At 44.8% G+C, this 27,922-nt stretch overlaps 2 protein-coding genes across 3 annotated transcripts in view; one reads left to right on the top strand and one right to left on the bottom strand.

Moving 5' to 3' along the window:
• Positions 768-20,019, bottom strand: SYT11 (synaptotagmin 11). Of its 2 annotated transcripts, none has more exons than XM_005677372.3 (4): positions 19,709-20,018; positions 12,769-13,592; positions 4,645-4,768; positions 768-4,082 (listed from the first exon to the last, which is right to left on the bottom strand). In XM_005677372.3, exons 1-4 carry the CDS (start codon positions 19,740-19,742, stop codon positions 3,772-3,774), a joined length of 1,293 nt encoding a protein of 430 aa, XP_005677429.1. In that variant the 5' UTR covers positions 19,743-20,018; the 3' UTR covers positions 768-3,771. The 2 variants fall into 2 exon arrangements, with proteins under 2 accessions (XP_005677429.1, XP_017901757.1); XM_018046268.1 differs by having other exon boundaries at positions 769-4,082; positions 4,648-4,768; positions 19,709-20,019.
• YY1AP1 (YY1 associated protein 1) overlaps positions 21,892-27,922 on the top strand; it is a 32,991-nt gene continuing 26,960 nt past the window's right edge. Inside the window, 2 exon segments of the mRNA XM_018046267.1 lie at positions 21,892-22,008; positions 24,079-24,598. The gene's annotated coding sequence lies outside the window, so the exon portion shown is untranslated.

The raw sequence follows: 27,922 nt of genomic DNA, 5'->3' as shown, positions 1-27,922 counted from the left end.
AATATTTATTAGTGTGATTAATTGATTAATGCTTGTTCTCTGCTAAGCTCAAATGCAGTACTCTTGCTTATCAATGTCTTGTATTCCCAGTACCTGTCATATGATAGAAACTCAATTTAAAAAACTGTTTTGGGGGAGGGAGGCTCACAAGGGAGAGGATATATATGTATATAATTATGACTGATTCACATCGATGTGCGGAAGAGACCACTGTAACATCGTAAAGCACTTATCCTCCAATAATAATAATAAAGTCTTGACTAATGAATAAATGAAAGATAGAATCAGTCAGTCTAAGCATTGCTTTTGATATATTTTCAGTTAAAGAGTCAGACTTATTCTCAGCACTAAAAACCAACCCTCACTCTGGTGGTTATTGTCTTAAATACTACATTTTAAGAAGAAAATAGGACAAAAAGAAAAGACTCTCAGTCTAGGACCACGTCTTGGAAAACATGGGTGGGTGTGTGCGTGCATGTGTGTGTGCACGCACGTGCATGTGCTCAGTCGTGTTCAACTCTTTTTGACCCCGTGGACTGAAGCCCACCAGACTCCTCTGTCCATGGAATTTTTGAAGCAAAAATATTGGAGTGGGTTGCCATTTCCTGCTCCAGGGGGATCTTCCAGACTCAGGGATCAAACCCAACTCGCTTGGTTCTCTGGCACTGGCAGGCGGATTCTTTACCACTGCACGACCTATTGGAGTCTGAGTGTTCACATCATTCATAGTCATCCAGCTTCCAAGAAAATCATCCTGAAGTCACTGGGCCTATTTAATGTGAATCAGTCTTTATTCCGCACTTGTGTGGTGCATTAACAAATTCAACATACAAGATAGCATTACATATTGTAGGTTAGCATTACAGCATTAGGCAGTTTCACACAATTCATGTTAGCTTTTTCGATTTTTTTTCTTTTTTTAAAATTTGACACGTTTATTTTATTCTTTGAGTTTCATTTTTACAAGAGAAGACACAAGGTAAAGAAAGACGACCACATCGGAGAAGGATCATGGTGAGGGCAATGTCACTATTGTGGCCATAATAAAAGCTTCCCAAGAAAAAGGACTTGCATCGTTCCCTCTCCTGAGCAAGCTGCCCCTGTCCCATGAACCAGTCTGTTCTCATATCCCGAGCACCGCTCCTAAACATGTACCTCTTGGCTGTGCTCCACTGAGATGAACTGAAGGAAGGACTAACTCATAAAGGGACTTTTTGTTATTAAGAAAAGCTCTTGCCTTCCCAAAGGAATCAAGATATCAGCAGAGAAGGACTGACTCTTGGAAAATCGGAAGTGACCATTCCCCAACCTATTCCTGATCACGAGTGCCTTGTGCGAAAGCTCGAATGTGACTCTCTTGTCTTTCCACTGACTCTTAGGAGTAGGCATTCCTCCTCCACCCTTATCAGTTAGCTCTGGGAGGAACAAATGTGAAAGCCAAAGTCAGCTAAGAAACTTTGGGACGGCTGAGTCAAGGGCACAACGGATCAGGCCAGAGGGAGGAGGGAGGAACCTGGTACTGTCTGCCTCTTTGCCTTTTTCTGAGAAAGACACCGAGGCAGTTCCTAGGCTACAGAACTATGGGTCCCTCTCCTGCCACCTCCACCCACTGCTCAGCAGATGCAAAGAATAAAGCTACAAGGAGATGGGTAAGAGAGGAGTTGGGTGAGGCTGTTTTCCCACACTTCTGCCGGGAGGAGCTTCAGAGGCACACAGCAGGGCAAAGAGCACGCTTTCTCCACCTGCTCTGCATTGTTTCTGGGAAGGAAACAAAAGCGGGTTGCTCAGCAGTTTCTGATCTTTAGACATTAAGGCGATGGAGAGGAACCATTTAAATTTTTTCCTAATGGGGCTTCAGAATGCTCCTGTCAGATTTACATTAAACTATCTCAAAATGCATTTTTAGAAAACAAAAATTATTTTTGTCTACGTATGATACAGTATTTACATTCCATGGAGTGTTGGATAGAAACCGGTGATGTGAACCCAGCTGATGGTGAGATTGTGAGTCAGATTCTGGGGGTTGGGGGATGACAGCAACAAGAACAGAGAGTGGGCTCTGTGCCTGCTCAGAACTGCTCTGCACTGTCAAGAATCCAGGTTAAAGAAAAAAAAAAAGAAGAATGGGGTTGAGGGGGTCAGGGAACAGGTTGGTTTTAAATCCACAAGAGTTATGGAACGGCAGAGGCAACATCACCATTCTCTCCATAGAGAGAGACTCAGCTTTTCAACTCTTCTCAGAAGCAAGTCAAATAGTGATGTTCTTGTATGTATGTGAAATTTCTGTCTCTACTAATCTTTCAGGCCTTGGTTCAAGCTGCTTATGTGAGTTCCTCTTCAGGCTGGCAAAAATATCTACTGCCTATCCAGGCTTACTTATCATCTGTGAAGGCTCTGCCATCTGAAAAGTCTCAACTCTGGAGACATGGCTGGACTAGGGGTAAGGAGATGAATTCCAAAACAGAGGCAGAATCTCTCTCAAGCTCTGCTGTCCACCGGCGGTGAAGGACTGAGCTCTGTGGTTTCCCCATGCCTTCGCTGTACCTTGAGATTCCGGAGTCCTAAGAATTAAGCACTTTGTTTACAGGGAAAGGATGTTCTGAAAAACCCGAGTTATCTTTATTACTAAGTTAGTCATGTACTCATTTTACTCATTTAGTTATTTTTAAGGGCCATTATTGAAAAATTTGAGGAGAAAGAATCATTTCTGAAGGTCCTCTTCCTTATGAAGTAAAACTAACCTCACGGAAACTACTTGAGAAGACTTTAAAGCTTCTCAGTGGTCAGCATTTCTGGAAAAAACAAAGGCCAGTCTAACCCTTCAAACCACAGATGATTCCTAACACATTACCAAAAAATGGCTATCCTTCCAAACACAGCTACAAAGGGCAAGGCACTCATCTCATTTTCCTTGTCTTCATAACTACATTTAGGATCAGCTAGATATAGTCAATGGTACTATCCTGTAGCTGAATCTGAAGTCCCAAAGTTCTTTCTAGAGAAGTCATCTAGTTTTGTAAACCCAGATTCTAAAAGTCTGATGCCTTCGTGTAATTGATCACATATTAATCAAAGAGAGCCTTTTACCCCTCTCCAGCAGGAGCACTGACGGCAAACGTGCCTCATTTCTCAAATACTCTTTCTCCTGCAAACCCTGCCTTATCCATTCCACCTTTGTATATTCGTCTACTGCAGACCTCTGGTCCTTAAGCTCAAAGAGCAGAAATGTAAGCGGTAATAGGGAGAAAAGATGGGGATGATGAAAACATGAGGTTTTACAAGAGCAAAAAGATTCTTCCACAGAGGTGGGAGGTGAGAATAACTCTCCAGAGAAGCCCAATAAAAAGAGACCAATTTCAGGTAATCAGCAAATACAATTCGGCACAAAACACAATTTTCATGGATTAAAATCTGTACCTTGATATTGGCAGTTAGGCTAATTTCTTCAGTTTGTATTAGACATGCAAGTATAAGGTTACATTGTTATATATAGACTTGTAGAGGTCTTTCCCTCTCTTTTTTTCCCCATTTGGAAACAAAAAAAAAAAAAAAAAAAAGGATTTCCTAGTGCCTTGCAAAGGAGAAAAATCATCATTGCTAAGAACTGAACTGCAGCTGTGGTCACGTGGGGTGTTCTCTGTAGTGTTTGTCGTGTAAGAAATTTTCTTCTACAACTAAAATGAGGTTTTGAGTCCACTCCTCTCGGTCCTCTCTCTCCCCGCCACGTCCCTGCCCAGCCTGGCCCCAGGGTTAGAGGCAAGGGGAAGAGGATTAGTACTCGCTCAGACTGTGCCACTTGGCCACGGGTTTGCGCGGGCTCTCGCACACCTCTCTCCAGTGCTCGGCGCCGCTGGCTGTGACACTGTGCGCCCCCAGGATCAGCCTCCCCACCACCTCGTTCTTGGTGGTGCGATCGAAGTCGATGACCAGGAACTCGATGCTGATGTCGGGCAGGAGGTCGGTGGGGATGTCGTAGATGAAAGACTCGTTGAAGACTGGGTTCAAAGTGCACTTCTTCACGTGGGTTTTCTTCTTGGCAATGCGCTTTCTGCCGTAGTAGACGTTCACCTTGACATAAGGATCTGGGGCCCCCAAAGAAAAAAGGGAGACAGGCCTATGACACAGTCCTCTCCTATACAATGTCAGGGAGGAGGGGCTTCTGCTGTTCATCTCCTTGATGTCCCCTCTCTCACCCCCTGCGGACTTTGGTGGTTGCACACTAGGTGTACACTGACTGTGTGCACATCTGCCTGCCTGGACAAGGGGTCAAGGAAACCAGGCAGACAAAGAACAGAAAAACTGCCTCGAGTCAGGGCTGAAGAAACTCCATGACACCAAGAAGCATTTTCAAGGGGGCACAGGGACTACCAAAGGCTGCAGGCTTTCTGAGAAGTCTCACCTGGAGCAAGGGCACAGAGGCTGGCATGCATACCACTGCACATCCCTTGCCAAAGGTAGAGACCATTTGCTTACCCAAAATACCTCCCTGGTCACATTCATCAGGAAGAGAATGTAGACAGAGAGGAACGGGTGGAGGGTGAGAGGTGCCAGGGGTCCTGCAAGGTGGGAGGGGGAGGCTCTTGGATCACACAAGGGCAGCGGTGCGGGGAGGGCAGGCAGAGATAGGTTGAAGTAAATAGCTGCTACCTGAGAGACCGGTGATGTCCATCTTCGGCAGGTGTCTGGCTTTGAGGACCACCACTGTCATCCTCTGTGCCACAGGCTGGTATGACAGAGACACCTGGAGCTCGCCTCTGCTAATGCACTTCTGTGGAGAAGAAATAGCAGGTGAGAACCCCAGCCGAGGGGGAAGGCCACGGCACAGAAAGTGCAGAGGAGAGGACAAAGGAGATGTTCTCCTCACAGTCCTGAGAGTAAACAAGGGGATTCCTGGTGGCCTGGTGCTTAAGACGCCACACTTCCACTGCAGGGGACGTGGGTTTGATCCCTGGTCAGGGAACTAAGATACCACATGCCACATGGCATGGCCCAAAATAAAATAAAAAATCTTATAGTAAATAAAATCATTTGCATGGAGAGGCAGCACAGCACAGACTCTGCAGCTAGGCTGGCCTGGATTCAAATCCTGACTCTACTGCTTATCTGTCTGAGCTGGGACAAGGTCAGCCCTACTTGACCTCTCTGGACTTTTGCTTCCTCTTCTGTAAAATGGATATGAAAACAGTAGCGACTTCCCAGGACTAGTAAGAGGATGTAGTAACTTAGTGTGTACTCTCTCCTGTTCTCTCATTTGGTTCTTGTGATAAAGTTTTGAAGGGAGATTGGACACTTGCATTTGAGTCTTCACTTTGTCACTTACTCACCAGCTGGCCCTGGGCAAGTCCCTGAACTTTCTGGAGCCTGCGGCTTCATTTCACAAGGTGAATATCCACACCTGCTCTGCCTGCCCCAGTGTATGACCTTCAGAGCGTCTTCTCCGGCCACCCTGGATGCCCATATCTTTGTTTCCCCACCTCGAAATGTTATGCTAGGCTCTATTTTGAGCTTGGAAACAAGACAAAACAAAACAAAAACTCTAGTCCTCCAAGAACATTTTAAATAACATTTGGATACTAATTACATGCCAGGTGCTGGGAATTCAGAGCTAGCAGGACTCAGTCATTGTTCCCAAGGATGAGTAGAAGATTCAGAGATGTAAACAAACATAATTACTTGTCAGGAGAGTGAGAAGCCTCGGAATTCCCTGGTGGCCCAGTGGTTAGGTCACTGTTGAGGGCCCGGGTTCGATCCCTGGTCAGGGGACTAAGATCCCACAAGCTGCGCAGTGAGACCAAAATAAATGCTTCAGTGCTGCTGCGAGATGCAGGGGAGGTGTTGCCAGCTGACATCAGGGCTGAGCTGCTGCGGGGTGAGAAAGAGACACTGAGGCAATGGGCAGAGCAAAGCTCCTGCATGGCAGGGCAGCCGAATGGCTGAAAGGGTAGGCTATGTTCAGAGAATGGGGAAAGGTGAATGTACCTGATGTTGGAGTGCTGGCAGGAGGGATGGGCCAGGAACCTGGAGAGGTGGGTTAGGTGGGGGTGAAGGGCATGGGGAGTGGGGGGAGTAAGCTAACCAAACAGCAGAGCCAGCAGCAGCGACCAGGCGAGAGGAGGTCCGTAAGCATAAGAGCGATTTCTGTAAGCATGACGTTACTGCTGTTGTTCATCTATTAATAATCAGATTATTCTAGTTAAAGCTGGAGAAGGAACTAAAGATGAAAGTCAGAAAACTTGGTGAAGAGGCTGCTCCCACAGGCTGGGGAAGGGAGGGTGAGGGCTGGAACCAGGGCTGAGGCAGAGGAGATGGACCTGGGATAGGTCTCAGAAAGAACTGTCCAGATTTTCTGGGTGGGGGCGGCTAACTGGATGTATACATAGGGGAGAGGGATGAGAGGAGGGGCTGTTTCTGGTGTTTCTCTCTTAGGAAGTGGGGATGAGGCTGGGATAAAGAAAACAAACTGTGGTGGCACAGGAGGAGTTTAGGACATAATAAGTTAAATTTGGGACAAAAAGAAATTTGAGACCAAATCATTCCTCCACTATCAGATTTTATTCCTTATACTCTTCATAGCCCCAAAGGAAGGTCACCAACTCGACGATTTCTTAGATTGAACAAAAGTTGACCGAATTCACCACCAGCCTTACATATGCCACATACCCACCAAAATGACTTGCTGTGCAGTAAGTGCCAGGCAATCTGAAAGCAGCTAGGGCTGAAGAGATGCACCCCTACCCTCAGGAAGCTCACAGGCTAGTGCCTGCTCAAGGGTGTCTGGTGCAGGAAAGAACAACAGCAGTAAATAATTTAATTAGCTCATCAGTGAAAAACAAAGGAAAAACCCTAATAGCTTATGCTTTGATTGATTATAAGTCGTCACCTCAAGGAATGAACTGTGATAATATTTCCATTTGGTTTAAAAAATTTCTTGAGGCTATGTTTCATACCAGGAGCATATGGAAATGTCTTTCATAGGGTATTGAACATGACTAAACTTTAAGTGTAGCCGTTAGCCTTTGAAATTGAAGTATAAAAGAAAATAGGCTTTAGAAATGATTTTCATGGTTTTCTCTGCTAGATGAAGCCCTACTCTGTTCCTTACCCATAACATACAGTCGGCTCTTGACTATATCCACAGGACGCACCCAGAGCCAGTTTAAAATCACAGGCTGGTTGCTCCCGCCAGCCGGTCTACTTCTGGGTCGCTTCCTTTGACATAAGTCAGAACGCAGTCAGAGAATATGCACTCACTTTTACTATCAGTCACAGCCCAAAGGCATCAGGAAAATAATCCCTCAGGAAAAAGAAAATACCTTCCAAAATGTTCAGAACTGAACTGCTCAGTACAGTAGCTGGTAGCTACATGTATCTATTTAAATTTTAATTCATTAAAATGAAGTAAAATTAAAACGTTAATTCCTCAGTCACACTGGCCATATTTCAAGTGCTCAGTGTCCACGCGTGGCCAGTGGCTACCATGTTGGATACATGCAGATATAGAATATTTCCATCATCATAGAGAGTTCCAGTGAACAGTGCTGATCTATCTAGAAAGAACTTTTGGATTATTTGGGCCACTGCTCCCCTCCATTTCCATGAATAATGAAATGTTAACTAGTTTTGATATCTATATCTGGGACCATGAATATTGGTATCGAAATATTAAAAATACCATCTTTAAATATAATCTAACTTTATATACAGAAGAAGGCTAGGGAGGGTAAAAAGGAAATTTTGATTTAAAAAAATAAAGTTTTATTTGTAAAAATAACATCAATTACAAGATACTTAGGTTTTCTGATTATTTAAAACTGTTTAAAAAAATTTCAAACAGTTTCCTAAATCATCAATTACAGCATAATCACCCTACTCAAAGTCCCGTGCGCCTTCCCTAGTTCTTTGGGAAAGTGGACAACTTCTGGTCACAATCCTTTCCTCCCCTGAAATCACTCCTCTGGCAACTGTTCTCCATCTGACCCACCCTCCCCCCTCACCTTTGGCCATTTTACATAGGCAGAATGCCCATCCTCATTCAGCTGCGCCTTTGTGATGCCCAAGTCTGCCGCCGCAACACCACCTGAATGCCCTGCCTTTCTGCATTGAAGGCCAGAGTTTCAGGTCCCCCCTCCCGCCCCCCTCTCTTTCCACCCAGTTCCCGTTCCAAGCGGCATTGTCAACGGCTCGTTCTCAAGGGCTCTTTGTCAAGCAAGGGCTGGGAGCGAACTCTGTTTCCCAGCCCCTTCGCCTAGTGAGGTAAAGACCCTGTTGGGGGGTGGGCGAGCAGAAGGACAAGGGGGAAAAAGGGTTTTATCCATGCCTGACAGAGCCGAGAGGCTTTGCTCTCAGAGCACAGGATCCTTTCTCAGTCCATGGAAAAGAGGGTCAAGGGCAGTGGTCCGAAAGAAGTTAGGCTGAAGGAAACACTTAGGCGAAGGATAAGTCTATTTCTTATAATTAGCAGAGCCCCTACGGAATGACTTTTTCTAGCCAGAGCATCTTTGCCAAGAGGAGGACTCATGCATCCTCAATAAACCTTTATAGGGACTGGAAGTTCTCAGCGCTACCTCCACATAAATCAGAGTCATGAGAAAACAAAAGAAACAAAACCCTCAACATTCAACCACATCCCTCCTTGTCTTCACCCCAGGACACATACACAGCAACTTCCTTTTTTGGTGTGTATGATTTTATTTTATTTTTCTATAGCAAATTTCTTTATTGTTTATGGAAAATTGACATTCCTTGTTCTTTCTTTCTTTTCATTCCCTTTTGACTAGCCTGGATGACCTCCAAGGTCTCTTGTAAATCTGAGACTTCAAGAATCCTCTCATTCCCATGACCACTGTCCCAGGTCATGAACACCAATCTGGCAGCAGAAAGACAGGAAATGGTTCGGGAAACAATGACATGAAGAAATTAGGAGGAGTCTAACAACTCCCTATTATCCACCTTGTAAATCACTTCTTTCCCACTGTCTCTTCTTTAACCCCAGCCCTCTCTCAATCACTTTCCTTCTCCTTGTGGGGGGTGTATTATGGAAATGTAAATCCACTTTTATTTATTTCTGAATAAAATACTAGGGGGAAAAGCTGCCACTAAAGGGAAAAAAAAAACAAACAAACTCCAGTTCCAAAGTCCAGCTCAGAGAGTTTGGGTGTTTGGAGTTTATGCTGTAAACTTCTTTCACTAATAGTCAAGTGTTAATTTTTAATGCTTCTTATATCTTTCCGAATATTCATAAGAGCTGAGAGTGACCTCTCACAAAGTGACCCCATTAGCCTTCGTGATCCAGCCAAGAGGGAGACTGAGACCCAGAGAAAGTAACTGCACACCCAGAATTAGACAGTGAAATGGACAGAATCAGAAATCATGACCAGTTCTGGCTTCTTTCAACTGGATTGCACTGCAATAGCAGAAAGGACAAGAGCTGAATTTTCTGCTACAGGTCAGGAAATGCAGTTAGGGCTTGGGGATTGTCCAGAGAAATGCAATTCTCACCAGTCTCCACCCAGGAAACTTTGATCCTATTACTATAGAGGGATACCCTACCCAGATCAGGAAAGACTCTTTACAGTGTGGACTCTTCCAGAGCAGCTCTAGCTGATGAGCAGACTATTGGCTACAGTAAGGAGGATTTAAGGTGGACATTTGGAGGCCGCACTGCTAGGGAATCAGGGGCACAAATGACTAAGGAGAGGACAGCCATGACCCAGGATGAAACGTAGCCCTGCCCACTGGCACTGGTTGGGGAAAACAGGCTTAGGAAGCCTGGGAGGCTGCAGGGCTCCGGGTGTCCTGTCTGGGGCCTCATCCAGGGAATGTGTTGCTCAGGATCCCACCCTGGCTTATCCCTTCTGAAGGGAGTTAATAAAGTGGAAAGAAGCTTGGCGCTTGCCAAGAGCCCCTGGCAGTTTAGCAAATGCCATTGTCTATGCTCCCTGCCCAGTGTCCTCGATTTGAGGCTTGTTTTGTTCCCAGCCCAAATCAGTCCCTTTCCTTGCCAGTGTCTTCCCAGCTGCAGCCTGGCACAGAGCCCTCCTCCACACTCAGCCATGGGCTGAGAGTGCATGAGCCGTCTGGGGGAGTCCAGCTAGTTGGTGGCTTTACCAAGGCTAGTACTCCAGAGAAGGCTGTGCTGAAAACAACCGCCCAGTGAGGAGAGCTGAATGAAGGCAGGGGGTTGGGTACTGGAGCTGCTGTAATGGGGAGTCAGGAGTCAGGGGAGCGGGCTGGCAGAATCTAGAGGAAAAGAAATGGAGGGGGAAGGGAGAGGATGCAGGGAGATGAAACCGGTCGCTGCTGCAGCTTCTGTGCAGGCCTGCCTCCGACCTCAGAGGATGCGAGAATTCCTGCTGTGTTGGACTCAGGGGTGTCTCACTGTATCCTGGCAATGGACTACTGTTCATGCCCTGACCAAACACCTCTAATATTCTCTAAAGTGTTCAGACTTCCTCTGGCCCTTGTGAGCTGAGCGTGCCACATGGCAACAGTGGTTCTTTGGGCAGTGGCGCGACTAAGCTGGCTGCAGTGAGGCAGGCAGAGATGGTGCAGGTAGCAGAGATGGTGAGAGCACACCTTTGGGGGAAGGGCTCCCCTCCCCAGCCTGGCGTGGCACAGTGCCCTTCAGCAATGGCCAAACCTGTTCCCAGGAGCTCACTGCCCACTCAGTCCTGCTGGCCTGGAAGCCTCTTGTACGTTCCCGAGCCTCCTGCCTCCCCACTGAGTCCAGCATGAGTGTGCAGCTGGAGAAGGCAGTAACAGAGAAGTAAGGTATCTGCAGGCAGGGCTCTTTCTGGAAAACGTGCAGGTGTTTTTAGTGACCCTGATATCCTTTCCAAACCTTCTACCATCTTCTCCGCTGATCTAGCCTTCCTTGTCTTCCTTTATCAAAACAAAATGTAAATATGTACAAATCACATATCTCTCCCAGGGATCAAACTTTAATAATGACAATCCTGGTTAACATTCACGAGAGTTTACTATGGGCTAGGGACTATGCAAATGCATCATTTTAATTCCTTATAAGAAACAGAGACTTAGAGAATTTAAGCAGCTTGCCCCAAGTCACTTAGCTGGTAGAATTTAGATTCAAACTCAGGTCTGACTTCAAAGTCCTTGCTGTGCTGTGCTTAGTCTCTCGGTTGTGTCTGACTCTTTGCGACTGCATGGACTGAGGCCTGCCAGGCTCCTTTGTCCATAGGATTCTCCAGGCAAGAATACTGGAGTGGGTTGCTCTGCCTTCCTCCAGGGGATCTTCCGAACCCAGGGATCGAACACAGGTCACCGGCATTGCAGGAGGATTCTTTACCATCTGAGCCACCAGGGAAGCCCAAGAATACTGGAGTGGGTAGCCTATCCCTTCTCTAGGGGAACTTCTCAACTGCAAAATTGTACCGAGGTCTCCTGCATTGCAGGCAGATTCTTTACCAGCTGAGCTACCAGGGAAGCCCCTAAGTCCTTGCTATCAATTCCTTATGTTAAATCCTGAAAAAGGAATGAAACTCTTAAGTGTAAAATTTCAACAACTTCTTTCACAGCACACTCACTGTACGATAAATGCCAAGATTTCTTTTTTGTCTTTCTCCTCCACTAAGTAAAAGCTACATGAAGGCAATAAGATGCCAGGTATATTATTCCATTTGATACTCATAACCCATAAGGAAGGCAATATTATCAGTTCCATTTTACAGATGGGGAAATAGAAGTTGAGAAGAGTTAAGTAACTCACTTACATCATACCCCTGGAAAGCGGTGAGCTGGAAGGTGAAGCTAGGCAGTCAGATAAGAGCCCTCCTGCCAACCCGCAGAACTGCGCTGCCTCGCCAATTGAGAATGGAACAGCTGAACTAGTGTGGCTGGGAGCACAATTCTTGCATCCCTGAAAGGATTCAAGAACCAATGCTAGCCCAGTGGAGAGAAGGCAGGATGGAGGGCTCTCATGCCCCTCTTAATGCAAACAGGGCAGAGAGGAGGAACGGGGAGAGAAGTATCCATGGCAAAGGTTTTGGCCTGCGTGAGGGGCCTAAAAGGTTAAGCAATTGTATGCTATGAATGCTAAGTTGTTTCAGTTGTGTCCGACTCTTCGCAACTCCATGGCCTGGGACCCACCAGGCTCCCCTGTCCATGGGATTTTCCAGGCAAGAATACTGGAGTGGGTAGCCATTTCCTCCTCCAGGGGCTCTTCCAGACCCAGGGATCGAACCCCTGTCTCTTATATCTCCTGCACTGGCAGGTGGGTTCTTTACCACTAGCAATACCTGGGAAGCCAAAGCAGTTGATGAAGTTGCATTTATAAAAGTTGTTAAAAGTCACACAGATGCAAGCCTACTTATATCTCTAGGTTTGGGCTGGGAAAGGGAAGCCGAGGGGAAAATTACTGAACTACTTCCATGGTTTCTCAGTTGTAAGGAATAAGTTCACAAGAGGAAGATCACACATTTTGGAGAAGAAATTGGCTCCCATATGCCTGAAATGATGAGGTCTAGGACTGGAGGGCCAGCCTGCTCCAAGCAAGCTGGACACAGCATCAGGACGTCAAACACTAAGAGCAATTTCAGAAGGCGTTTGCCCTTTTCTCTTCAGGAAGCTGCTTCTTGGAGGAGGCCTAACCTGCCAGGCTCTCTGTCTTACTTTGACCACTGCTCAGTCTTGACATCCAAGAGCTTCCTCTCTACAGCCCCTCCTTGCCATCCGTCCCACTTCTCCCTCCCATTCAGCCCCTTCTCTCCCCCAACCTACCGTTCCTCCCCAACAACTCTTCCTGCTCACCTGGATGTTCCTTTTGATGATGTCCCTGGTCAGCTGCACCTTGCCCGTGCTGGGGTCCACCCCAGCCAGCGGCACCATGACCTCCCCAATGACGTCATCCCGGGAGAAGCGATCAAAGCTGAGGACGAGGAAGTGCAGGACCAGGTCTTGCAGCTGGCTGTACGGGATGCCATAGAAGGTGAAGGTTTCATCAAACACAGGGTCCAGGGTCTTCCGCAGCACCCTGGTCTTCACCCGATGCCGTTTGTCGGGAAGGATGGTCATTTTGATGTAAGGGTCAGAGCCCTGGGTCTGGTCATCCATCACGGGCAGCCCATGAGCCTCCTGGATTGTCACCACCAGGGCTTTTTTCGGGAAGTTATAGTCCACTGAGAAGGTGAGGGATCCTAGCATGACATCCTCCTCTGGAGATGATGGAGAGGTGGTTTTGCTCTCCCCGGGGGTCAGGCTTGCAATGGGGCTCCTCAGTTCTTCCCCATAGTCCACTTTGATGGGCAATTGGTCTATACAAGATCCAGAGCTAGGTCCCTTAGGACTCTTGTCTTGTCCCAGCAGGCCAGCCTCTGCATCTACCAACAGGTTCCCGCGTCCGCCTTCCCTCCCGGGGCCATCTTTGTCTCTCCGCACTTTGATGATTTTCTTCTTGTTGCTGAGGGTTTCTGGGTATATGCTGATGCCTTTGAGCATGTGAATGAACTTGTATGGTGGGTTCTTGTGCTTCTTCTCTGCCTGCTGGTGGCAGCACGTCCAGACAAAAACGGTCACTGAGACACACACCACCAGCACAGAGGCCCCGATAAGGCCGGCGACCACTGGTGAGACATCTGAAAGTGGAGACCAGAGATGCGTCAAGGCGGCTGGACCTCAGCCTCTGCCGGAGCACCCCTGCTTAGGGCCTCTGGCTGGGGCCAAGCTAATCTGCAACCCAGCCTTCTTCAAAGCGAAACTTGCTCGTCTAGGCTTAGGAACATCTCCCCTCTTTTAGAGATGCCCTCACCCATCCCTCCAACCAATCCATGGCTCTTTCTTCCCACCAACCTGGATGAAATGCTTATCTTCTCTCGAAAGCCTCCCCTGCAGTGCCCCACCTGACTGCCTGTTCTTTTCTTGGCCTTGCCTCTGTACTTACGGACTTGATTTGCTCATATTGATTTGTGTTTCACATAAAGTGGCCCTGTAAGTGTTATAGGTCACCCTTCTGCATAGGAACCATTCACCTCAACTCTTCTACAAGGGCATGAGCTGTGTCTGGTTTCAGGAGGATATTCCACAGCATCCAGCACAGGGTTTGCCACAGTGGGTTTGTGTGGGCTGACTGATAGGTAGGGTGCAAGGATGTGGAATTGACTTTGGATGGGTTTGGTAGGGTGCCCAAGGGTGATAAAAGTGAGTGGTAAGAAGTATAACTGTGGGCCTAAGTCCTTTTGAAATATGTTTCAAATTTTAGCTCCCAGGTATTTAAAATATTTGTATTTTAATGTAAAATACAAATATTTAAAAATAAAACACAAGTATTTTAAATAGGAAGAAATAGGGACCGTGAAACATGTCAGACCTTGTCACCTTCTTAGTAAGGTCGCTCCTGACCAACTTATTTAAAAATGTAACCTTTTCCACCCTTGAGACCTACACTTCTGGCCCTGCTTAATTTTCTCCATATGACATGACATGAGTTCTCTCTTTCACAAACACACACATACGCATGCACACATATACATAAGAACATATACAAATACTCACATATAATTGTATTAGTTATTGTCTATCTTCACTAGAATGTAAGTTTCCTAAGGACAGGGATTTTGTCTGTTTGTGTGCTGTGCTCAGTCACTCAGCCATGTCCAGCACTTTGTGACCCCACTGGCTATAACACGCCAGGCTTCTCTGTCCATGGAATTCTCCAGGCAAGAATACTGGAGTGGGTTCCCCTGCCCTTCTCCAAGGCATCGTCCCAATCTTCTGCGATTGAACCCAGTCTTCTGAATGCAGGCAGATTCTTTACCTTTGGAGCCACCAGGGGAGCCTTTTGTTTGTTTAGTTCCTTTCTTTATCCCCAGCACTAAAAACACCTAGCAGGTACTTGATATTTGTTAGGTAAACAAATAACTAAAGAGAAAGAGGTTTTTTTTTCTTTTCTTCCCTTCTCTAGTCTTGTCTTTTCCTGCACAAATTGGGCCCCTGACTTAGATAATTAGGTTTGGGGATTTCTTTTCCCTTAAACGCACTGAAGCTAACTTGGGTTTAGGCCTTAAAGATCTAGATAAGGCCTATAGTTATCCATACTATGCATTAGGGTAAGTCTCAAGTAGGGCAGGGGGAACTAAGGGAATAAATGTGATTCTTGCATATTCTAGATTTTTCCTAGAACATCCTTCTATCAGGCATATGCCTGGCCTGCTGTCTCACTCACTGCAGGCTTTTGTTCAAACCTCATCAGAAAACATTTCCTGTCTGTTGCAAGTAAGATAGTATCCCCACTACTCTGATTTATTTCTCTCTGTAGCACTTATTACCTCTGGTATGTATTTATTTGTCAGTCTTCTCTTACTAGGTAATTTAATAAGGCCAGTGACTGGCTATTTTGTTCACTGCTACATTCCCAGGTCCTAGAACCACGTGGCACATAGTAAGTGTTCAGTGAACAAATGAGTTAGTGAATTCAAAACAGCTTCCACTTTAGGAGCTTGGGATTAACAGATAACAAACTACTATTTAAAAAATAGATAAACAGTAAGGTTCTACTGTATAGCACAGGAAACTATATTCAATATCCTATAATAAACCATAATGAAAAAGAATATATATATATACACACATATATAATTATTGCTGTACATAAGAAACTAGTACAACATTACAAATCAATGATACCTCAATAAAAAATTTAAAAAAACCCAGTTTCCACAGATTGGAGAAAGAGGATGAGGCCAATATGACTACATATAACAGGGATAAATGTAAAATTCTATTTAGCCTTCAAAACCTATTGATAGGAAATAGGAGACCTTACTTGATAAATCTGAGTAACTAACTTAGTAGTCTAAGTGATAACAAGCTTGGAGTATAGCTAGGCTGACTTATGCTATCACTGCAATGTCTAGATCAGAGAGGGGCGGTATAATTTCATCTGCTCTGGTCATGACACATATGAAGTGCTCTATCTATTTCTGACAAGAATAAAAATTGCTGTTTTTTGTGTGCCAGTATGATACCCCTGCCAGACACTGTGTTAGAGCTTCCTCAATCTGACTCAAATAACTCACTGAATAGGTACCATTAATAGCTAATTTTACAACTGAGGAAGCTGGGGACTCAAATCTGCTCTAGACCACCTAGAAGCAAATGACAGTGATGAGATTTAAACCCTGGTCTATCTGACACCAGAATGTGTCTATATTATGGATAAGCAGGATAGAAGAGGACCTAGAAACCATATTAAATGAGGAGAAACTGAAGGAGCTGAAGCCGAAGGGTCTGGGAATAACAACTTTAATTACTTAAGGTACTTTGCTGGAAGAAGGTCTGATCTGATTTTACTTTGGAGGGCAGGTCTAATACCAGTGCATACAGGCTACAAGAAGACAGATAAATTGAAAGAACTGAATTATTGTTAGAACTGCCTCTCGACGGCCCAGATTGCTTCCGGAGGCAGTGAATCTCTGAAGACTTTCAGAGACTGGATCACCTTGGTCAGATATGTTCTAAAAGGAATTTTCTTAACAAGGATTGGAATCAACATCTCTGAAATTCTTTCTGCCTCAAACATTCAAAGTTCTATGAATGTTGGGACCAGGTAAGAAAAGAAGTGGTTACATTTTGAAATAATACAAATGAGGAGTAACGCCATTTAACAAAAAGTATATCAAGGTGACTGTGTTCATGGCCATGCTGAATAATAATAGCATTTATTTTCAGAATATCAGGTGAAATAAAAACTGTTAGGGAGAGGTTTCACATAATGGGAGCAGCCTTGGCCATAAGCTCCTTGAGAGCAGGCAGAAATTACAGCCTGTTTACCTTTGAATCCCCGAGTCTCTTGCGTCGAACAGGAGCTCAGTAACTATTTGCTTGAACAATTGATTGGGTTCAATTGTAAATCAGAATGCGCACAATCTGAAAAATTGGCTCTCCATTCACCTATGAGAGATTTTTCTGAAAACTGTTTGCTACTGATTTGTAACACTGAATGTTATCTCTCCAAGAAGAGAAAATCAAGAAATTACTAGGACAAGTATATTTTTGAGAATGATTTGAAAGGGAGTCTAAAGGTCAGGGTTGAGAGACATCTGAGTGATCCTTTTGGCTCTACCATAAATTTACTCTGTGATCTTGAGAGATCCCACTACTGTTTACTATGCCTCAACTTTTACTGCTAGAAAGCAGTGGATCAGTAAAAGAGATGAAGGATGCTTATCTTTCAGGAGGGTAGATAAGGAAAAAGAGACAAACAGATGAATGGTTAGATAGCATCACTGACTCATGAATCTGAGCAAACTCCAGGAGACAGCAAAGGACAAGGAAGCCTGGCATGCTACAGTCCACGGGGTTGCAAAGAACTGGACATGACTTAGTGACTGAGAAACAAAACAATGCTTCCACCTCGTTTCCCACTTTCACTCTACTTTCTTCTTCATTTTAGCATTTGTTAATCCCTACGTCTCTCCCCCACACCCAAGGCAGTAAACTAGAAAAATCAGAGATGTTGAAACTCAGGACCCTCTTGTCTAGTTTTAGTCCAAGGCTTAGTGGGAAAAGTAAGTTAGAACTAAAAGCTGAAGTGAGTGTTTTCAAGTAGCTGTAAGTTGCAGTGACCCATGCTGCTTGCTCCTTTTGTCCTCTGAGGTCAAAGATAATTGAGTGTTGGCTTGGTGTATCTCACAAGGGCTATGGAGTTTGAAATGAAGTATTCTATGAGATGTGAAAAAAGTCAGAAGTTCTACAGGGAGTTCTCGGTGGAGAACTTCCATATGGATTTGAAGATCTATAAGACACATTCGGGTTTGTTCAGCTCTCTCAGCCTCTGACCAGACATGCTTATTGACATTTCCTTTGCAAAAATAGCCTTTCCTGGTCAAGTAGGCCAGCGTGACACAGTGAAATAAGAATGAATTTTGCCATCAATGGGAAATTGGTTTAAATCCTAACACTAGCCTAACTAGTTTGACTTTATTTCCCTTAGACTCAGTTTCCTCATCTAGCAAATATATATATATAATAATGAATACACTGGAGGGTATTTATAAGTCTTTTAGTATGTAAAAGACTGATACAATATCTTTTCTTTTGTCCACTAATATTTCCTCTAAATGACATCACTATATTATGCTCTACACCATCTAACTTTCCAAGGAATCTGGAACTGCAATTAGAGAAAAGAATATAATGGAAAGGAGGCAAAAGAAGAAAAAGAAAAAGCAAGAAGAAAATCACGGAATACTCATGTGATCAGAAAAGGGACATCAATTTTGGAAATTTAGGACTCAAATAATAAAAATGCAGAAGATGAAGTGGAAGAAAAATATAATCAAGATTGATCCTTGGGGAATCAGTGTGAACCAGTAGTAAATGGGTGTGACCTGTTGTCTGTATACTTTCTCTGATCTGATATTCTTCCTGACATTGAAGGGATAGAGCAGGCTGGGTTTTGTTAATTTCCATAAACCTTCTAGGAGGGAGTGAGAAAAGCTATTTCCTAGTTGGATTGTGACCCCACCCTAAACACTGGAGTCTGGATGCTCAAACCTTCTGGATTGTCTGAGACATAGAATCTCTTAAGGGAAATCAAGGAACCCTAGGCTGACAGCAACTCTCACCTGCTTCTCCCATCCAAACAGGGATAGGACTGAGGCAGAAGCAGGGCAATTCATTCTTCTTTGGGGGGGGGGGCAGGGAAACAGCACAGGAAGTTTGCTATCTCAGCACATTTTGCAGGAATCCCCCGGAGGAAAAACTTGCATCTCGAGCTTTTCTTTCCCATCTGCTTCCCTATTTTCCACCTCACTCTCTGCTCCAGGGAGTGTAACTGATCTTGGAGCCTGTAGGGTTGGGTCTGGGACCAGCCGCTCCGAGATGACGTAATGCTTTCTCTGGTACACAAAGCGGCCTCCCCCGGGCTCGGCCTTTTGCGCCCCTCCCCCTCTCGCCCGGATCGGGCCCCCGCCAGCACCAGCGCGGGTGAGTTCCCCGTTTTGAAAAGCCGGCCCAGGGAAACAGGGAACAAAGGCCTGAGAAGAAGAGCCTAGGCGCTGCCAGGAGGCCCAGAAATAGACATCACGTCATCCCCCAGCCCAGCAGCGCCAAGCGCCATTTGGTAGCATCGGACGGACCCCACCATTACGATGCAGAATAGACATGGCAGGGCTCACGTTTCCTCCCGGCCCCAGCATCCAGATGACCGGCTTCAGGAGTGGCTTCCCTTTTGCTCTCCACCCCCGCACCCCTCTTTCCCCAGAGGCCGCCGCCTCCCCTGGCTGCCTGCCACACAGCCCACGGTCTCCAGGCTGCCATCTTGATGCCCCATCCCCCTTGCCACCTCCCTCCCCCGCAGCCCTGAGGAGTGGGAGGGGGAGGCAGGGGCACCGCCCTGCGTGCCCCAAGGGGGAGGGCTCGGCCTAGCTCACCTCTCCTCCCCTCGAAGGAGGGATTCACGTCCTTCGCAGGCTCTCGGTTTCTCACCTCCAGCGGTACTGACAGTGCACCATACAAGGTTTTCGCATCCTGGACGTCCCCACCCTAGGTGTGACTCTGGCCTTCTCAGCCCCTGCAGCCCATAGCTCAGGTGCGGGCGCTGTCCACTGCCCGCGCCACCGCAGGCCCGATTCTACCCACCACCACAGGCCAGGCCTTGATCTGGGCTTCACGCTCTGCCTAGCCGCTGAGCTCCCTTGCCTTGGCAACGGTTTCACCTACCCCAGGCTTAGTTTGCCAGATTTTTACTTACCAAAGCTAGGTCGGATGTTGGTGATCTCAGCCATGTCTTAATCAGAGGCTATTGCTATAAATGCTTTTGCAATGGTCGGTCAGCCAAGTCTGGGACCTCCGGTAAGTACCGGAGGCCGCCGCTGCAGAGCGCTAGGTCAGGGCAGGGAGAAGGTATCTGGCGGATGCCTCCTGCGACGGTCTGGTCCCTGGTTGACAGCTGCGGTCGCCTCTTAAGATGCTCCAGGGATGCTCTGAGCTAAGGATGCAGGTGCAGCCAGACTGGTCCTGATGCGAGGTAGGCCCCGCCTTCCTCCGAACGGCCCTCGGCAGAAGACTCCGCCTCTGTCCGAAAAGTTCCGGAAGGCAAGCCCCGCCCTTTTCCGGAAGATCCCTGGGAGGGGACCCCTCCCGCTGCCAAATTTTCGGGAGAATGAGACCCCGCCCACTGATGGGCTTGTGAGTCTGTAAAGCGAAAACCCCGAGGCCTGACTAAGGAGAAGTTGTATGAGATCCTTTAGATCTTGTGATTCCGATTCCCTAGGCTTAATATAGCAGCAGAATGTTCTGGGCGACAGGGAGGTAGGATTTTGAAAAAATAAAATTATATATTGCCTGCTTTTCAGTATCAATTACCGTTATTGTTATGCGTTTCTGAGGCCACTGAAGATTATTATGGAAACTTTCTTAAACTACAGAAGCTCTGATTGAAGACCTGCACAACTCTGAAAGTTTACTGAAAATAATTGAATTGTATAAGTAAAACTTCTTTGGTGGCTCAGATGGTAAAGAATCTGCCTGCAACGTGGGAGACCCAGGGAAGAACTGACTCATTGGAAAAGACCCTGATGCTGTTAAAGATTGAAGGCAAGAGGAGAAGGGGGCGACAGAGGATGAGATAGTTGATGGTATCACTGACTCAACGGACATGAGTTTGAGCAAACTCAGGAAGATAGTGAAGGACAGAGAAGCTTGGTACACTGTAGTTCATGGGGTCTCAAAGAGTTGGACGACTTAGCAACTGAAGAACAAGAATAAGGATGGATTCTGTGATGTGAAAATTGAAGCTTTTTTTATTTTAAAGACTAATGAAGGTTGCCAATAATTAATCGGTGTTGGCTAATTTCTCTTCTAAAAGTTTCAAATGCTTAGAACAGCTTAGATGAGAGAGAGAGAGAGCAAACCGACAGGTCTGTGCATTGTGTAGTTTCAAAAAGCAGGACACAAATGAAAAGCCAAGCTTCTAGAGACATCTTTGGAATGGAAGAGTTAGTGTGATTCACATTAGAGTCAGACTGCTGGCGGTTATCTCCATGATTACATCAACTTCACCATTTTGAGCTGTGGATCCTTTTATTTTGCAGATTCTGTTTACAGACAGAATCAAGTCAAATAAATTACTTAAATATATAAATGTTGATGGTTTACCTGTAAAGTGAGAGAGTTGAATGTACTTTTCTAGTTTTGACCTTCTGTCCTTCTAGGAAAGAGAAAAGAACATCGTTCTAGGAGTTATTCATCCATTCAAAATACATGTATTGAATTTATTGGCCGTCGACTATGCTCCAAGCACCTTCCTGGACACCGTATTAATGCATTAGAAGCTAGAGTCAGGATACCTGATTCCATCTGATAGATGTGTATGTTTGTAAAAATCATCTACCCAGCTGAGCCTAAAATGTGTCCTGTATAAACTGGAAGGTATAATAGCCATTGTCCTATAGAATTTATTGTAAAGATTAAAAAAAATCACCTTTGATAACGTAAGTGAAAGCATTTTGTAAGGAGAGTGTTATACAGATATGAATAATTACTATGGATTGAATTCAAGACTACCTTCTCTTTATTCAGGAAACTGCACTATTTGTAACCCAGGATTTCTCTTTCTTAAATTTTATGAATTCTCCATTTCCTTGGTTGCATATTCCAGGTGTTTTGCAGCGAGGACTGTCAACTTAAACCACTGAACCTTAAACTCCCAGTGTTGTTTAAAGGCAAGGTAGTGCCTTTAAATATTTTTGCCAACAACGGAAGTGCTCGCGCTTTGGCTTCATTGTGCCCTAAAATAGAATGGCGCCTGGGCTGGGAGCGTGCTCCTTGACACCCCGGCGCGGCGCGACCCGGGGATGCGTTAGTAAGTCGCTGCCGTTGTCTGACTTCCGGTGATAAGGAAGCTGAGTTTCCGCGGGAGCGGGCCGGCTGGTGAGGGTACGGGTTGTGTCCTGTAGGGCGGGAAGAGGCAGTTTGGAGCGGACGTCCGGGCGAAGGATGTTCAGGCTGAGGCGGTCGGGTCCGAGGGCTGGTGCGGGGTGCGTGACGGAGGTAGGGGAGTGAAGACGTCTAGCTGGGAGTGGGGACTGAGTCAGCGCTAGGCGCTGAGGTGAAAAGCGCAGTTTGTACCCCTTTGTGAAATGTTTACCCAGGAGGAGTTCGCGCTAGGGCCGCCTCCTTATTTGCATTCATTCACCCTGTTGGTTTGACTGCAGTTCCCAAAGAGGGGGCCTCTTTAGAACCTCTTTTGTGTTTGAAGTGCCTGAGAAGATCCCTGCAGGCTACTGAGTGAATAGTAGCTGCCTTTCTTTTCATCCCCCGCCCCCGCAACCCCCGCCTTTTTGGACCTCAATGATTTATCTAAAATATGACTTGCCTAAACTAATGCCACGATCCTTAATTCTCCCTAACCATTCCCTTATCAGAGGAATCTTGTTAATTTAACTGTGATGATCAAGATAGGGACAGAAGTTCATTTGGTCTGGGCTGGGGAGTCTCTCCCAGTGTCCTGGAGAAACGGAATTAAAGCAGTTTAAAACTAACCTTGTAGTTCAAACTCTTAGAAAGCACTTTTATGTTGCTGTCCTCTAATCCAGGTTTTCATCTAGCGCCTTGGTAGATGGGCATTCAGGCCTTACTTGAACATTGTTAGTGATGAAGAACTCACTAACAAAGGCAGCATGTTCTATTCTTGGACCTATCTTATTGAGAGTAAAGTTTTTTGGGGTAGAAAGATGCAGTTAGTTTTCATATAATGCTCTTGGTCCAACCTGCATAGAGTATGCACAAAACAGTTCACACACTCATTCATTCATTCATTCAGGGAACACTTAATGATTGTCTCCAGTAGGGCAGATATTTCTGAGTACTGCTGCTAAGTCGTTTCAGTCGTGTCTGACTCTCTGCGACCCCATATATGGCAGCCCAACAGGCTCCCCTGTCCCTGGAATTCTAGAGGTACTCATTGAAAGAATCTTTTCCTTCAAAAAGCACATAGTTTGTGAGAAAGCACGTAGCTAGTGGGGAAGAGCCAAGAAGCAATCATAAAAGTGGTACGTACAAAAAAAGAGGTTTGCAAATAGATGCTATAAGAACATATGAGAAGATAATCTGCACTTTAGGTTGTTGTTGCCATTAAAGAGTGATATTTGGAATTGAAGTCAACTGTTCAGAAATATCATAGTATACACAAAAGTTAGGAATCTCTCTTGTTTTCAATACAAAATTTTTGTTAATATAGTCTAACCTTTTTAAACAACCACACTTTGCTTTTGGATTCTTTCTGTTAAGGGAAATACCTGTTTATAAAAGCAACAATGGGAAACATTTATTGATCTAATAAATTACTATTTAATGATGGAAGTGCGATTTTTGTTTCATTTTATAGCTGAAGAAATGAAATTCAGGTAAAGTAACTTATGCAAGGTCACAAAGCTTACTTGGGAAACAAATCCAGATGGTTTGACTCCACAGTTTGCTCTCAACATCACGCTATCCTACCTCCCTGATGGTAATAGTAATAATTAACACTTACTAATCATTTACTATTTAATTCTTATAACAACTCCATAAGGTTAGAAAAATTATTATCTTTTATAGTTGAGGAAACCAAAATTTGGGTAGGTGAAGTCACTCAGGCAAGATAACACAGTAATCAGTTATAGAGTTAGGATCTGAACTCAGGCATTCTGTCTCTTACTTCCCACCGAATGGGAGATTGCATTTGGTGTAAAGTACAGTGTTCGTGTTTGAACTTGAATAAGTAAAAGTATATCTGCTGCTGCTGCTAAGTCGCTTCAGTCGTGTCCGACTCTGTGCGCTCCCATAAACGGCAGCCCGCCAGGCTCCACTGTCCCTGGGATTCTCAGGCAAGAACACTGGAGTGGGTTGCCATTTCCTTCTCCAATGCATGAAAGTGCAAAGTGAAAGTGAAGTCGCTCAGTCGTATCTGACTCTTTGTGACCCCATGGACTGCAGCCTACCAGGCTCCTCCGTCCATGGGATTTTCCAGGCAAGAGTACTGGAGTGGGTTGCCATTGGCTTCTCTGAAAAGTATATCTGAGGAAATTTATTACCATTAATTAATAGGAAAGTGATAAGAACTTGCCTTTATCCTTTCAGGATGGAACAAAAGTGGGACTTGGAAAATGTTGCCCTGTAAGAAGAGAAGAACTACATTGACAGAGTCCCCACAGCATCAGGGCAACCAGGAGGAAGATGACTTAGACCTGCAGTCAGCTGTTAAACCAGAATCTGCCCAAGTTAAAGACCTGGGGTCAGTGTCCCTGTCCTGGAGTCCAAGTCATGGCAGAGCAGCTGACCTGGAAGTGCAGGATGCAGGCATTCAGCTTGGTATGGAGGACCCATCTTTGAGCTCTAGGATGCTCACTGAGGACACAAATGTGGCAGTTCTGGAAGCTGTGGATGTGGCCATCTCTCAGGGACTCACCCTTCCTTCCTTGGAGTCTTCCCAGCCTGTGAATACACACCTTGTAAAGTAAACTCCAGGCCAATAGCTCAAGGAGAGGGAAGAAAATTGCACTCAGACCTGGGTCAGCTACTCAAGAAGACCGAGGCGATCATCCTGTCGCTAAGGAGCCTTTTTCAGAAGAGCCTAGTGAAGAGGTCAAGGAAGAAGGAGGTGAGACATGGAAGATCTTTGGCTTCCATTTACCTTGTTAGTACCAGCTTGTCATCGCCTTTGCGCTGGTCATTGCACTCTCTGCAGTGCCTTTACAGAACAGCATTTCTGAAAGGGGAGCCTGGTTGGGTTTGGAATTGGAGCATTGGTCTTTGTAAGGGTCAGCGCTGAACATTATGAAAGGGTAGAAACTTTCTTCTCCCCTCCCATTTCCTTGATCATCTTCCGTATTCTTTTCTTTCCCTTTTTGTTTTAAGGTTTATGTATTTGTTCTGTTGTGGTGTGTCTTTGTTGCTGCACGCGGGCTTTCTCTAGTTGCAGAGAGTGGGGGCTATTCTCGTCGTCATGTGCAAGCTTCTCACTTCAGTGGCTTCTCTCACGGTGGAGCGCGGGCTCTGGGGGTACTGCCTCAGTAGTTGTAGCACACAGGCTTAGTTGCCACGCGGCTGGAGGGATCTTCCTAGAGAAGGGATCAGGAACCGGTGTCCCTTGCATTGCAAAGTGGATTCTTAACCACTGGACCACCAAGGAAGCCCTCTTTCCTTTTTTATCTTTTCACCATTTCTATAGGGATGAACTGTGTATGGCCTATTAATATTTGGTGGCTGTTTATGAAGTGGGCCTTGAGGAGGGGCAGCAGCTATAAGGGAGAGACTACTGCCTATGGCATTTGGCAAGGCTCTCCAGAGATGCCATAACCCTTAGGACCTGAAGGATGAATTGTGATTTGATGGAATGGTGGCATGGAGTATCTTAGCCGAAGAACAGTCTGAGCAGAGGCAGGAGAGGTAGTGAAAGATGATGTCAGGGTGTTAGATTGTGTTTAGATTGTGATGGGCTTTGTTTTTTACGCTTGAATGTTTGAACTTTTCCTGAAGGTTATTGCTCACCAATAAATAAAAAGAAGCAGAAGGCATACTTCTGACCTCAGAACACTTATAATCTAGTTGGGAAGAGAAGACACAAGCGCCTGATTCATTTGGTGCAGTTTAGAACAATATGTGATTGAATGGAAGTGAGGTACAAGTAATTAAGATTTTTGAAACTGGATCTTGGTGGATTCAATGGTTTAGGGTAAAGGAGTGGAAATAGAATAGCATTTTCTACAAAAATGTAAAAGTGCTGTGTTTGTATGGGCGGGTAACAGGGTTTCAAATAGAAAGGATAAATTCAGATTACTATACAGAGTCATGCTGTTATGTCTTTGAGACCTTGTAAAGTATTGAGAAGAAAGGGTGTGTCTTAGAGACATTAGAAAGAAAGAATTAATATTACTCAGAGACTGATAACATTTAATTTATCTGGGTTGGGGGATGGTGAAGCATGCCTTTGTGGGGAGGTATTTGAGGGGTTAAAATGAGTTCAACTTTAGATATGGGGAGTGTGAGGTTACATTGGGGCCATCAAGGAAAAATAGAAAACTGAGATTGAAGTTTGTTAAGATGTAGAATGAAAAAAGTTTTGATTGTGGTTCTTCTCATGGAAAGGAACATGGTAGAAAATGATAGAGAAGGGAAACCTTGAGAAGTATCAATAATAGTGAAAGTCAAGGAGGCAGGAGAGTTTTAAGTGCAGGTACTTTATTTAACACTTAGCGACAAAGGAGATATATTGATACCTGAGAAAAATATTACATTTAAAGGTTGATCTTTGAGAGTAGATTTAGGAGAGATTTTGGGAAAAGGAAATCAAATGATGAAATTAGAGAGGGAAGGATGAAAGTCCCAGTGATAATTTGTACAGTGGAGTGGAAAGGGAAATAGCTAGTCTTGCAACCACGTGACTTAAATTTTCTCCTTGGCTGTGGTATGTTTGTGACATGAAGACCAGAAGGAATGGAAGAAAATGCAGAATTAAAGTGCTAGAGATGGAATGTGAAATTAAGTAGGGGCTCAAGGGGGTTTAATTGTCAGTTAATGTCCAAGAATAGATAAATAAAATAAAAAATATCAAATGTAGATAAAAGAAACATTTTTGTTATAGTATTATCAGTAGTACTACTGCCCCTCATTAATCTGGATAATTGAAAGTTGATTCTCCCACCTTGTAATACTTCTGTTAGCTGTATGTACAAGTATACCACCATCTCAGTGGCTCTGTGGTAAAAAAAAAAATGTGCCTGTCAGTGCAGGAGATGCGGATTTGGACCCTGGGTCAGAAAGATCTCCTAGAGAAGGATATGGCAACCCACTCCAGTATTTTTGCCTGGGAAATTCCATGGACAGAGGAGTCTGGTAGGCTACAATCCATGGGGTTGCAAAAGAGTTGGACACGGCTTAGTGACTAAGCAAATAATACCAGTAAAAGAAGTACATTTTGACTCCCTTTTACCACCACCTGCCCCCGCCAAGTAACTTTTTTTGACCAAATAGAAATGTCACATAAAAAGTAGAAAGGAAGAAAGAAGAAAGATTAAAAATTCATATATGTGCATTTTGGAAAATATTGAAAAGTTGAAAGAAAAAAAATAAAAATCACTCATAATCTTACTACTCAGAGTGAAAGTGGAAGTTGCTCAGTCGTCTCTGACTCTTTGCAACCCCATGGATAGTCCATGGAATTCTCCAGGCTAGAAATACTGGAGTGGGTAGCTGTTCCCTTCTCCCAGAGATCTTCCCAACCCTGGGATCAAACCTAGGTCTTCCGCATTGCAGGCAGATTCTTTCCCAGCTGAACCATCAGGGAAGCCCAAGAATACTGGTGTGGGTAGCCTATCCCTTCTCCAGAGGATCTTCCCGACCCAGGAATTGAACCGATGTCTCCTGCATTAGCAGGCAAATTCTTTACCAGCTGAGCTACCAAGGAAGCCCCAGAGTAATTGCTGTTATAATTTAGTGCCTATTCTTTTTGTTGTTTTGCTTTTGTTAAGTAACATTTTGGTTTATTTTGAAGTATCAGCATTGTGTTACAATCGATATACACTGTTAAATTATGTTTTCAGGCTGCAGGTGTTCGTGGTTAAACCTTTCTCTGGATTGGTATTTATTCTTGCAGAATTTTAATTGTTCTTTTAAAATTGATTTACATACCTTGAGTTGTTTTTTCTCCTTTCTTTGCCTTTTAAAAATGATTAACTTAGGTAGATTTCAGCTTACAATTAGTTGGTTTTTTACAATTTTCAGCTAATTATTTTCATGTTACCAATTTGAAGCTGTTAGGTGGGCAGTAAGCAAATTACTTCTTTCTTATCTCTTATAATATTCTTTATTTTAAGGTCTAGTTTATCTTATATAAGAATTGCTATGGAATGTCTTTTTCCATCCTCTCAGTCTATATGTGTCTCTAGGTCTGAAGAGTGTCTCTTGTAGACAGCATGTATATGGG

Source organism: Capra hircus, chromosome 3 (assembly GCF_001704415.2).
Source record: "Capra hircus breed San Clemente chromosome 3, ASM170441v1, whole genome shotgun sequence".
NCBI lineage: Eukaryota > Metazoa > Chordata > Mammalia > Artiodactyla > Bovidae > Capra > Capra hircus.
The sequence above is the reverse complement of the archived record's forward strand: the minus strand, read 5'-3'. Positions and strand labels throughout refer to the sequence as shown.